Source organism: Orcinus orca, chromosome 4 (assembly GCF_937001465.1).
Source record: "Orcinus orca chromosome 4, mOrcOrc1.1, whole genome shotgun sequence".
Classification (NCBI taxonomy): domain Eukaryota; kingdom Metazoa; phylum Chordata; class Mammalia; order Artiodactyla; family Delphinidae; genus Orcinus; species Orcinus orca.
The window spans coordinates 34,981,637-34,995,361 of record NC_064562.1 but is presented as its reverse complement, the minus strand read 5'-3'; the positions used below and the strand labels follow the sequence as shown (position 1 = coordinate 34,995,361).

At 36.9% G+C, this 13,725-nt stretch overlaps 1 protein-coding gene across 1 annotated transcript in view; it reads left to right on the top strand.

Moving 5' to 3' along the window:
* Positions 1-13,492, top strand: part of DCHS2 (dachsous cadherin-related 2) — a 149,990-nt gene extending 136,498 nt beyond the window's left edge. The window contains exons 17-20 of the mRNA XM_049709419.1: positions 1,150-1,280; positions 3,969-4,255; positions 5,235-5,367; positions 7,301-13,492. Coding sequence (XP_049565376.1) covers positions 1,150-1,280; positions 3,969-4,255; positions 5,235-5,367; positions 7,301-9,927 — 3,178 coding nt within the window. The 3' untranslated portion in view covers positions 9,928-13,492. The remainder of the gene's footprint in view (positions 1-1,149; positions 1,281-3,968; positions 4,256-5,234; positions 5,368-7,300) is intronic.
* Positions 13,493-13,725: the final 233 nt, after the last annotated feature.

Below are 13,725 nucleotides of genomic sequence, written 5' to 3'. Positions count from 1 at the left end.
TGTATGTGCACAAGGCTGTATTACTTCTTGTAGACATGGAAAGCTAAGGAAAAGTTTTAAATAGGGGAGTCAGGTTTTCAAACCAGGATTTTTGATAGAACAATTGAGGAGTTGCAATGTGGAGGATGAAGAGGAGCAGGTGAGACTTGCAGTAGGCAGATTGATGAGTAACAAGTACTCCAGTTGAGAAAAGGTATAATGAATACACAGAATGCCAGGTAAAGATGATGAGGGGATGAGGCTACAATGACCAACTTGTCCTAGTTTGCCTAGGACTGTCCTGTTTTTAAAAAAACTGAAAGTCCCATGCCCCGGGAAACCTTTCAGTTCCTGCAAAGCAAGATGGTGGATCAGCCCATCTGAGTCTCTGAAGGTAGGAGTGAAATGGATGGGGACACTGATCCAAGTCATATTCAGATGGTAAAATCTATAAGACTCATAACTAGTTGGATGTTGTCAGGGTGGTGACAGAAAGGGAGAAGTTGAAGACACTAATCAGGTTTCTAAGTTGGTTGCTGGAGTAGTGAGTTGTACCATCATCTGAGAGAGATTGAATCACTGTGTGTAAATTCTTTCAAATCATGGACTTTTACCTCTACTTTATAGTCCTAGTCAATAGTGCCTCTTTTGCACATGTATTATTCATGGCAGTTCCCTCTCTTAATTCTACAATTTTGATTGATTTGCAATTTAGATCTGAAAAAAAAATAATACAAAGCAATCTTTTAGTGGCTCTATCTTTTGTTAGTGCAGTAACATGGAAATATGTAGCAGTACCCAGGCCATGTGTCCAGGCTGGAGGCAATCTCCTTATCTAAAAAACAGGTGCTGGTGTTTGTACTTTTTAGGTTGTTCTTAGTAGAAAGGACTGAATTTTATAGTCGGTCTCCTAGAGAGAGTTCATCTGTTTTAAATACTTCACAACCCCTAGTCTTTGGATTTGATTCCCTAAATGTGTCAAAAACAAATACATTTCAGGCTACCATTCTTATGAAATAAATTTTAAATGATGCCATTTAGAAAAGTCAGGGGAGACATAAAAGTAGCTATTCAGCTCATTTTTAAATTTTCAACTGGATATTTCATATTTATGTTGTTTTCTCATTCTCTGAATGATGGATAACATTCCTTGATTCTTTTCCAAACCAGCTTGATTGTACAAGCCACAGATAAAGGTATACCCAGGCTTTCTGGTACAACTGTGATCAAGATACAAGTGACTGATACAAATGACAATGCCCCGGCTTTTCTCCCCTCTGAAGCAGTGGAAGTTGCAGAAAGTAAGTGTGGTGATTTGAAATATCAAACTTGTATAATACCATCTACCATTTTTTCAGCTGGGTGCTATGTGAAATATAAGTACTAATCCTCAACAACCACATAACATAAATAGTTTTTATCTTCATTTTACAGAATAGAAAATGGAGGGTCAGAAGTTAAATATCAAAAGTCAAAGAAGTTAAAAGTTAAAGTTGGGATTTGCATTCAAACCAGCAGGAGGCTGGTTTCCCAAGGTCAAACCACCATTCCACACAGCTTCTTTATGTGTATGGACATTGCTTAAAAGTGAAATCTCTATGAAGAGCATCTTTTGTTGACTGCGTTGCTCACCATAAAGCTCCCCTGAGAGGCAGTGTTGTTCTTAGACTAATAACTCTATTAGTCTTTGTGTTGCTGAACGCAGGTCTGGCTGTTCACCACTCGAAAGCCAAACTCAAGAGGCAAGTGTTGGTAGAAAGGAAAGGCTGATTTTTTTCAGGAAGCCAGTAATTGGGAGGGGAAAACATACTTGTGTCCAAAGGCCAATTCCCCACTGCTGATCAGGGGACAAGAGCTTCTAAAGGGGAGTTTCATGGGTGTATAGCCAGAGGGAGGTGGCTATGAGCAGAAGAGCACAATCAGCTCTGAGGATCAAGTTGAAATTTGTCATGTGGTGGTCTGATCAGCATCATCTTGATTGCTTTAAGCCCAGTTAATCTTCAGTTCCAGGGTCGGTTTGTTCCCATTTCTTTAAGGCTGATTCTCAGAATTGTGGCAGCTTATGTCATGGCTACAGCCTGGCCATCATATAGTTAACTTCTTGATCTAGTAGAGGTTTCAGTAACTACAAAACAGCTCAAAGAATATGGCCCAGAATATTATCTATAGCCCTTGAGGAGGAGCTAAAGGTCCTTGACCATGCTTAATGACTAAACTATTATGATTTTGTCCTGTTTGACTACTTTTCTTTTGTTTCTGTATTTCCTCACTTCTCTGATTAAATTTATTCGTTTATTTTTTTCATTTTTTGGTCATGCCACGAGGCTTGTGGGATCTTAATTTCCCTACCAGGAATTGAACCCAGGCCCTCAGCAGTGAAAGCATGGAGTCCTAACCACTGGACCACCAGGGAATTCCCTAAACCTATTCTTTGACTAAAATTTTTCTACAGACAAAAGAAAGGGGGAGGACATGGTGGGGAATCTGTCCCAGGAAAGCCCCATAAGGTTCTGCTCAGTTTTATTTGCAGTACACTAATGACAAGTAATAAGTGAAGGGAGTTGGATGTTCCTCGCACAGAGTTATCATTTTCCTCTAGTGTAAACTAAACTTCAACATTTGCAGAAAAATTTTACCACATTAATGGTAGAGGTTGAAAATACAAAGTTTTACGTTATATTCTGATTAGCCTTAATTGTTTGGGTCTCTGGGTTATATGAAGACTCCATAGTCTGTGATCTCAAAGTTGTTTGTGGTCAATGGCTGTACTGGTAAAACCCAACCCAACTTTTTATAGTTGAAGTTGCAAATAGTGGCCCTTCACTATCCTCTCTCCTTTCACTCTTAATATCCAACTTCTTCCTAAAATGTGCTTAACATTTTGTTATGTTCACTTTCCAAACAAATTATAAACATTACTGCTTGCAGAGGGCTATATTCCAGAAATTTTTATATATAAGGATACCTACAAATATTTTTAAAAATCTAAAATACTCTGCCAATAAAAAATTGTCTAGTTTCGCCTCTCACCAGTTGGATATATTTTTCCCAGCTTTTACTGAAAGTAAGAGTACATGCACTGGAATCAAAATGCAGCAATGTGCCCAGGATAAATATATCACAAGAACAAGCTGTATAAATCAAAACATACCGAAAGGGGTCAAGTGTGGTTGGTGTATGTCAAGAATGTTCAAATTTGAAACATGAAAATTATGAGTCTCCTACACAGTGGAACTATTCTGAATGCCTTGGCATCTTCTTTCCACCTGCACCATACCTGTCAGCTCCAAAACAAAGTCCCTGTCTTGACAGTTTAGGCTAGAGAACATATATGACATGTGAGACATTTACCATGTCATCTATTTGTGATTTTTTTTGGTGAATAATATTAGATATCTGTTTTCATCACTAGTATGATGTACACTTTCTATAGTCTTTATAATTTTGAGAGTCAGATTTTAAGAGAAGGAAGCAGTGTGTGCCACTTAAAAGAAATAATTTTATAAAAATGAATATAAGGAACTAAGTATCTATTTCTAACTTTAGCATCCAAATATTTTCATTTAAATCTTGCCTACTTTTCATAAATTTATGTTTTGTATTAATGTTTTGAGTAATAACCTTCTTCCCACCCACATCCCCATTAATATATGGTTTTGATATAGAAACTATATAGTACAAATAAGTGGCTTAGAATGTTTCTTGGTGCTGGAATTGTGTTATAAACATATGATGAAAAGCATAATATAAAAATTGAATATACCCTACTTCCTCAATTCCATACTCACTGGTAAATTTTCACTTTTATTGGGCTCATAAATTCTTCAGAGTTTTTGTTCAGTTCATAACGAGCCTTGTATGAGAAATCATGCCAATAAATAGCAAATCATGTTGGACTTAAAATCAAAATGCTTGGATTGAACTGTTAAAGAAAAATATTTCAAAGGATGACTTTTAATGGAGACTGACAGTGGTCATGACTATTTCAGATTCTTTGCCTGGTGTAATTGTGACTCAGATATCAGTTCATGATGTGGATTTGAATCCAGCTTTCATCTTCAGTTTCGTCAAAGAGAGTAATCCTGGAACTAAGTTCGCTATTGATCGGAACACTGGGGTAGTGGTGCTAGTGAAAACACTGGACTTTGAAGAAGCTACTGAATATGAGCTGCATATCCAAATTTCAGATTTGGTGCACCACACGGAAGGGACACTCATTGTCCATGTGCGGGACGTCAATGATAACCCACCAGTATTTTCTCAAGATTCTTACCAGGTAGAGAACTTAAGAGATGTTGAAACTTGAAAGAATAGGGAATAATGTTGACACTAATTTAGACCAACATTCAGTATTCACTGCTTTTACTGCCTAAGTTGTTGCTGAGAGTTTTATATTTAATATTATGGAGGATAGAAGTACATATGGAATTGAATATCACATTCAATTCAATTTCTTAGATATGTATCACAAATCATCATATGAAAGTATGTCACCATTTTTCTAGTTTTTAGGGATTGGGATCCAGTTGTTCATAATAATTGGGACTTGCCTAATATTTGCAAAGCCACAAATAAGACAATAAGGTAGTTTGGATTATCTACAGTTAATTTGAGAAAACCTTTTCTTTCCTAGGCATGTATTTTTGAATATATTGATTAACATTTTGCAGAAACAAATCATGAACAAAACTCTACAGTGTAAACTGTAGATTTTAGAGCATAGTATATGTTTATAGAAGTAAGGACAATGATAACATTCATCTAAGTACTTGGATATGGGCTCCAGGACTCTTGAATGTAACAAATGCAAGGTTTACCTGTAAACACAGGAGAGAAACTAACAAATGCAAGGTTTACCTGTAAACACAGGAGAGAAACTAACCTAAGTAATGATCTTCTGTGAAGGCTTGTTAAATAATACAATGCTCATAATTATAAAATGTACAGTATAATAATACATTAGTAAATGCATTAGCTGTCCTCTACCACACAGAAATAATTTTTAGAAGGAAAATTTTTCATAATAAAAATCAAAACTGAATGAAAAATTTTAAAAGGTTTTGTTTTTCTGAATTCTGGAACTGCTAATACAATCTTCTTAATATGTTCACTCTATAAATTAATCTGCCTAAAAAAGTCAGGTTCTCTATCTTTTCTATAAGCAAAATGAATAAAAGGGCCTCAGGTTCTGACCCTGCTCATAAAAATAGCTACAACCTTTAAGCACAGTGCCCATCTCCCTCTTTTCCCCTCAGGTCACCATTTCCGAATCGGTGCCTGTGGGGCACGCAGTGCTGACCGTGGTGGCCACAGATGTGGAAAGCAACGAGAACATTTCTTACAGGATCCTTTCTTCTTCTAAGGCATTTTCAATTGATCCTACAAATGGTGAGTTATTTATAGTGGCTTTAGCATTCATAGGTTTGAGTTACAGAGTGGAAGCCTGAAATAATCCTTTCCAAATGTGCCACCTCCATCCCCACATGCTGGTATCAAAGACACCACCTTCTTATTTCTCTTCACGTCAAATGCTGTGGTAGCAGATTCTGGTGCTATTTCTCTTCTCCAACATCTCAATGGCTGGAAAGCAAAAGGAACTGATTAAATGCTGGCAAATGCACAGAAGTTCAGAGACCTCAGTATAGTAAATACCAGCTCATCCAGCCAACCAAGCACAGTTGAAGTAATTAGCCCAGGCCTCAACAAGAATCAAAATGAAGTCAAAGAGGTTCATTTAGAACTGAAGACTTCATGTTACCAGAGTTTAGAAGCTTTTTTTCCAAGCCAAGTACAAGAAGTTCAGTAACAGCATCACATCACCAAAAAAACAAAAAGGAAAATTATTTGAGCATCTCTACTAAGTGAAAACAATTGAGGATGTTCTGGTTTCTTTGATGTCTCCCAAGGCTCCTCGTTTTGTTATCAGAGATCAAGACATTTGTGGTTGTGAAATACATTCAGGCAAGGATTTCAGGTTAGAAAAGTAAAGCATTGTATAGAGAAAATTTAACAGCAAGTAGACATTAAAAGCTAAATTTGATAAAGATGAATAATTGGCAAAGTGCTGTCCCTAGCAGAGCACACGCTAGAAAAGAACAGGGCTGGGACACGTTACACTGTGTGTTCCCCACCTCCACCCACCACTGCGTTGTTTCACAAGTGAGAGCTGACTTATAAGTCAAACTCTGGATGATCGATGTTAATTAGGTTTACTCTGCTGATCACTTTGCAGTTACACAAATATCGAATCATTATTTTGTACACCTGAAACTAATATAATGTTATATGTCAATTATATTCTCAATTTTTAAAAGTTAACCTCAGGATTACCTGAAGGGAGAATTTAGTCACAAAATACCAGTATGAGGCCCTCAGAGTATGGTAACGGGGAGAAGTAGGTAATGTTGCCACACAGCCTGTAGATGAATGATTACTGGGTGGACTCGAACATGTCAAGAATTTGGCTTTCCTCTCTCTCTCTGTCTCGCTCTCTCTGCCACAGCAAATTGCAGTGTGACATCGTCCCTCTGAGCACTCGATCCTGGCAACACTTTTGCTTGATATGCATTATCAACAGACTTTACATTGATTAGAATGTTTTTAAAATCTTGAGTATTATCAAGTCAACTGAGTTCATGGTGGGACCCAAACTGAAATGTGGCATTTAAAAGATACCATTTTGTATTCTTTCTTTGTGACCATACTTAAGACACATTTTCCTTAGAAAAACATCGTTACATACATACTTATAAAAATTATATATTTCTATATTTAAGATGATAAAACGTATTACACGTATTTCATCAATAGGGGAAAAATCCACTTGCTGAATTAAACAAGAGCTTTAGGAAAAGCATCTCTAGAATTCAGCAATAGTTGTAAGTCTGCATTATCATATTTACTACTTTCATTTGACTAGCATGAGTGCCATCCAGCATTTCCAGAGTAAATATCTTTATGCCAGAATGTCTCTATACATGTGTCTATGCGTAGTAGAATGGGGTATAAGTTATTCAAATAAGAATACATTTTCTTTAAAAAGTAATAATGGAACAATTTACTATATAAAAATAAAATGTTTAAAAACTTGTGGCAAAGTCATCTTCAAGCAGCACACATATTTAATAGTGTGAATGCCATGAATATTATTTCTGAATCTTAAGTGTTACAAAAGTATAAATGTAATAATCTAAATTTTCTATTTGGAGTTACCTTTGGTTGTAACTAACAGATATCTTTACATATTAGTAAATATTTGCTGACTAAGATGATCATGAAAATTTTACTTCACAACATTGAAAGACTATGTCTTGTTTTTCAGGCACAGTATATACTATCAATCCCATCTTACTTCTGGATAGAAAATCAACAATTCGATTTCTTGTTGAAGCCAGTGATGGTGGGATTCCTGACCTGAAGGCTGTTACCTTAGTGGAGATAGAAATACAAGATGTGAACAATTATGCCCCTGAGTTTGCAATAGAATATTATAATCTTAGCTTGAGTGAAGACACTCCAATTGGAAGCACACTTGTCACCTTTACAACTGTTGACCATGACTGGACCCATGAAAACACTCATGTTGAATATTCCATCATCAGTGGTAATTCACAGAACAATTTCTATGTGGAAACTAGTTTCATTCATTCAGAATATACTTACAAGCAAGTTGGTTACCTGGTGTTGATTCACAATCTGGACAGAGAAACAACCGCCAGTCATAAGCTTGTCCTTCTGGCATCTGACCATGGCTGCCCTCCACTGAGTTCCTCAGCCACTGTGTCAATAGCAGTACTCGATGTGGATGATAACCCACCTGCATTCAGCAGTCTGGAATATCATGCCCACATCAAGGAAGGTACCCCTCGAGGGAGCCCCATCACTGTGGTCTCAGCAAGTGACTGTGATGTGGCTTCACATGCAGAAATCGTCTACCATCTAATCTCTGGAAATGAGAAGGGGCATTTTCACTTAGAAGAAAAAACTGGAGTTCTTTATTTGATTAAACCTTTGGATTATGAAGAAACGATAAAATTTACTTTAACTCTCCAAGCTTCAGATGAAGAAAAGAAGCAGTTTTCTTTTGCAGTTGTGTTTGTCAATGTCCTGGATGATAATGACCATGCACCTCAGTTTATGTTCCCAAACTTGAACTGTGCTGTTCCTGAAAATCTTCCTGTTTTCTCCACCATATGTTCTGTAAATGCTTTGGATTTTGACACGGGTCCTTATGGAGACTTGACCTATTCTATAGTTTCACCCTGTTCTCTCCTTCATGAGATGCCGCATGATCATGACCTCTTCCTCATTGACCCCTTATCAGGGGATATTCGTGCTCAGCAAGTCCTTGACTATGAACATGACAAAAAATACTGCCTCACAGTTCAGGCCAAAGACAAGGGTGACTCAACAGCCTTCTTAATGGTTTGGGTGGACATTGAAGGGATAGATGAGTTTGAACCCATTTTCACTCAGGATCAATATTTTTTCAACCTCCCAGAAAAGAGTAATGTAAGACAATTGATTGGCAGAGTGGAAGCATCAGATGCAGATGCTGGTATTGATGGAGTTATTCTTTACTCCCTTGAAACTCCATCTCCCTTCTTTTCAGTAAATAAAACTAATGGAAATATTTATTTAAGTGGAGCCCTTCCCCTAATAAAAAGTCAAGTCAGCAAAGAAGACACCATCGAAATGAAAATAATTGCTCGTAGCCCCAAACCGGACTCCAAGTTTACATCTTGTACTGTTTTTGTGAATGTGTCTTTTTCCTTGGAAGGAAAACACTCCACAGAATCAGCTAGCAGCTTTTTGATCAGTCTCACTGTCTCCTTTTTAGTGTTTTTGTTACTTGTCTTCATTCTAATTGTACTTATTTTAAGACATAAACAAAAAGATGCAATAAACAATTTTGAAGAAAAGAAAACATCATCATCCTTAGATATCAGTGTGAGACCGACCAGGGATGCCAGCACCCTGAAACCCTTCCAAAAAACTAATGAGAGTGATAATGAGGTAGTGCCCGTGGACTCCATGCCTGAATGGTTGAGTTTAACAAGAATTATGGAGAAGGACATTGCACATCTGTACAGGCACTCAAACTCCCGTGGTCACTATTCTGTGGAAGGAGAAACTGCAGAAGATAAGGAAATCCAGAGGATAAATGAGCACCCTTACAGAAAGGACTCTGACTCAGCTCTGAGTGATCGGGAGTCCAGGGTGCCAGACTCCGGCATTCCAAGGGAATCAGACCAGCTCTCTTGTTTGTCTGGGGAAACTGATGTGGCGGTCACTGCTGAAACAGCAGAAACCAGCCATACATTTGAGGAAGGAGATCAAGGACAGGGCTGTGACACTACCTATGTTCAAAATAACATCTTACTCCAGCCTCTAAAGAAGAGAGAGGGAAAAGTAGGCATCCTGGCTGATGTCAGAAAAGAGGCCGTCTTTATTTCAGGTGATCAGGAAGCAGGATGCGCAGCTCTTTCAACCCAGAGAAACTCTGATCATGATGTAAGAGGCAACTATCACTGGGATTATCTCCTCAGTTGGGAACCCAAGTTCCAACCTCTTGCATCAGTATTTAATGATATTGCAAAACTAAAGGATGAGCACTTACATATGCCTGGCATTCCAAAGGAGAAGAAATCTTTTGTTTTTCCACCACCTTTGATAACAACAGTAGCCCAGCCCGGGATTAAAGCAGTTCCACCAAGATTGCCAGCCATAACCCTGGGGCAGGGACTTCGGAAATACCCACACTCCCCCATTCGCTATCATCAAAGTTCTCTGCCGAAAGCCATGACGCCCAGTTTTTCTCCATCCCTTTCTCTGTTGACCACACAGACCCCTGCCATAACCCCGCTGCTGTCAGATGGAGAGTTATTAGGAACACATCTGAGTGGTACATGCCATGAACCTAAAGCAGCAGATGAAGCTCAAATATAAAACAATTGTGATGTCAAGCACCTGCTCTCCATTGGTCATGAATGATTGGACAAAACATTCCTAAGTGAGCTCCTTGAGATTGGGTTCATTTATCTATGAGTGAGGGATATAATTTAGTCTAGGTTTTGAGAACCCTCTCACTTAAGTTTGGAGAATTTGTTTCAGTCTTAATGAGAAGTTACCCTGTCTTTTAACCTTTATGTTTTGCTCTCAGGACTCAAGTTTGTATATATTAAATAGTGTATATTCTGTCACACTTGGTCTTCTGTATGGTTAGATTTCCAAAGGACACAGTGAACTTGGCTGACTGCCAAAACGTTTATATGAAAATAAATGGAAATAAAGTATACTGTATTCTGGTCACTTTACTGCTGATGATTCTGCTATTTATAAAACAAATTAGTAAAGACTGAATAAAAAATGAGTGTAGGATAAAAAGTAGCAGAGAGGGGAAATTTGGAAGGATAAACAAGTTGTAAAGTGAAGCAGTTTTCTGCAGATCTGAAATACTTGGAGATGCGTTTCCCCATTTTCCCCATAAGCCACACTTGGGGAGTTTAGCCATAATTTGAATTTACTATGGTGTCTTTTGGAAATCTAATGAGAAATTAAGAATGAAATTTGTCATACCTCTGTGCCAAATAAGAAAATTATTGTTGATTAAATGAACCAGAAATGCATGTTCTTAATGGAGAGCCAGTATTGATAAAAGCAATAATGTGTGGTTGGCTGCCACTGAAGACGTATTTCCTTGGCCTTCTTTACAAATAAAATGATTTTTTTTTCAATGCTCTGTCTTGTAACATGGTACGGGTACAGACACTAAACTCTGAAGATTAATTTGTGTATATTTCTTCATTTTATTTTCTTCTACATTCAGTAACTTTTGGTGAGAAATAATTTATCCACTCAATGTCAGTTTAAAAATTTTCACTCAGATAAAATTATGTTATTTGCTAATAATAAATTTCATAGAGTAACGTAGCAATATATTTTTAATGAAGATTTTTTTATATAAATACTCCTACTCTAAAAGTTAAGAATGGATGTCAGAAGTCTTTCTACCATTTGTTTATACTCTTATTTAGCTTCAACTGTCACTAAGCGGAACAGTTTGGCAACATGGTTAAAATAATTCTATTTTGTACAACTATGGTTTCAGAAATATAGTGGTACTGTGTGGTGCACATATATATATGTATATATAAAATGCTATCTCCTTCTGTTTGGTGAGCCTGAGAATCTGTCAGAGATTCTTATCCCTTCCAAGAAAGCAGAGCACATCCTGATGAGGCTGGTCCAAAAGTCATCCATGGTAGGCAACGTGGCCAGGCTTTGGAGTAAGAGTTTAGGATTCTAATGTCGAGTCTAGAGGGCATCTGGTGTAGTTTTCTTAGTAGTTAGTGTGGGATTCAGCTATAGGAATATTTCCTTTATGTTTTCTTTCAGTAGTCCTATCTGTAAATTTATGTGGGATGACTAATGTCTCTTTACTGAAAAACATTTTAGGATGCCATGTTTGATATCTAGTTTTGTAGATAAATAATTCTAAGAGTTCCTATGCTGATTTTTATCAAATATATATTAGAAACTGTATGAAACATGAAGGTTTTTGGAGAAGCCTGGAATCCTAGGGAAAGTGATTTAGGCATGGAACGCTTAAATATTAAAGGATGAATGCATGTTTCTCTTTTTCTTCATGGCATCCGGAGAAGAAGATTTCATGGTTTTTCTAAAAAAAATAATTATTATTACAGCGTTCCAATGTTTATTCTCTCTTTGATTTTCTTCGAAAGATTCCTTTGAGCATACGAAGAAATGCTATATTGATTTTCTTTTCTAATTATACATGGAAGTTTTGTTTTGCAACAGAATTATTTCTAGGAAGCAAGAACATTTTGTTGTTTTTAATTAAACAGGTTATTCATTACTTATGCTTAAAAAGCTATCTATCTAACTCTTCTGTAAGTTATTTGCCAGTGATTTTATTCCTCATTCTGGACACGATTCTGCATTTTTTTCTAGACATTTAATAAAAACAGAAGACATGAAGAATTTAGAGCTATTCTTTACCAACATCTAGTGGATTTTTAATTGATGACTTTATTAATACAGTATCCAAAGCCACACCACTGCCAAACGACTATTACAGTAGGGTTGAGAGTAAAAATGTGAACATGCTGGTTAAGTGTTTGCAGTAAATCATATGTCAGCCCTTTCAACTAGAGTGCTTTTTTCCTGAGTAAACAATATAATTTGTACAGTTTTCCTTCAAGTTTAATATTAACTTGCCTCATATGTTCTGTGTTACTTTGCTGATCTACACACCAGCTTTAGCACTCTGGAGGGGGTACAGAACTTGTTAGTGGAAAATCATATTAAGCCCCAAATTCATAAGCTATAAAATAAAAGACAGTTGTCTCTTGTGGAATTTTGCCTGCCTGAAATTCTGGACTTTCTCGTTGGCAGCCTTAAAAATACTGGTGTAAATCAGGACCAAATGGATATCAAAATTCCATGTCCTAGTAGTAATCATGGAGTTAGCTTCCAAAACAGATTCCCAGGCAAAGAAAAGGAAAAATGCAGCATCTTTAGGGATTTGATCATTTAACTGTTCTTTAAAAATATTATAATGCACTGTAAACTACCAGCTGCTTACAGGTGTGCACACTTGGTCCATGATAGATGTCCTTGTGAGACAGGGCTTGTGTTTCTCCGCACATTTACCCTCAGTTTCAGAGTCCCCCTTTCTGTGTTTTCCAGAAGTTATGGTGATGAAAATTAATTATTAATTTAAAAATTATTTCCATCCAAACATGTTTTGTTACTTTTGTTTTGACCTTTTACACATACCTTCTCTTTAAGTTAAAAAAAAAGCAAGACATAACTAAGAGGATCTAAGATATTAACCCACTTCAGAGCAATGAAGGATATGGATGGCTAGTGGATTCTCACATGATGTCATGGATAAGCTCATTGGGTTTATTTTCATTGAGCTCGAAACTATAAAGCTATCTGTTTGGTCATAGCTGGAGAGTTTGTATGGATAATCATTCTGTCCAAGAGGGATGCCAGGACCAGGAAAGTTGCAGAAGTGTTGCTTATGACCCAAACCAAGCATTCCAGTGTGAGTCACTGAAAGTAGCTTTCATCCATTGTAAAGATGGAGGGAGAGAAGGAGGAAAGGAGAGAAGGAACAAAGGACAGAAGAGAAAAGAGAGGATCAAATCTGAAAAGGAATAGTTTAGGGCATGGGTAAAGAAATACAAGAAGGCAAAAGGGTAAGGACCTGTAAAAAGAAATTTTTAAGTGTAAAGATTTTGCTGAGTCACTTGCCCTTCCTGGTTCGTCCTGTTGAGGAACCTCTCTCTTTTTTAAGGAATTTCTTTTCTCCTTCTTATCTGCTCCTCTCAGGTCTCTCCCTCCATCATCTGAAAATTTAGGTTTATCAAGCTGTGAACCTAAAGCTAGGCGACAATGAACTAGAATGCATTTGACAATAGCACTTGAATTTGTTGTGGGATGGGTTTGGTTTTTTTTCTTTTTGGTGAATTAAAGAATTAAAAAATCGGAATGATTGCCTTACCTTATTCCCCACTCTACATAATTTTGGCATTGCAAGAGCCACAATTTTAAGTTGGTGACTTCATACCAAATAATGAAAGTTCAGAAGGCAGTTGGGACAGAATATGGAATTTTAGTACTTAGTCTTTTTTTCTGGTAGCTCATCCTCTTTAAAAATGAGCACTTGCTTCGTAATTGGGATTTTATATTAAAATACTACATTTTATATAATTT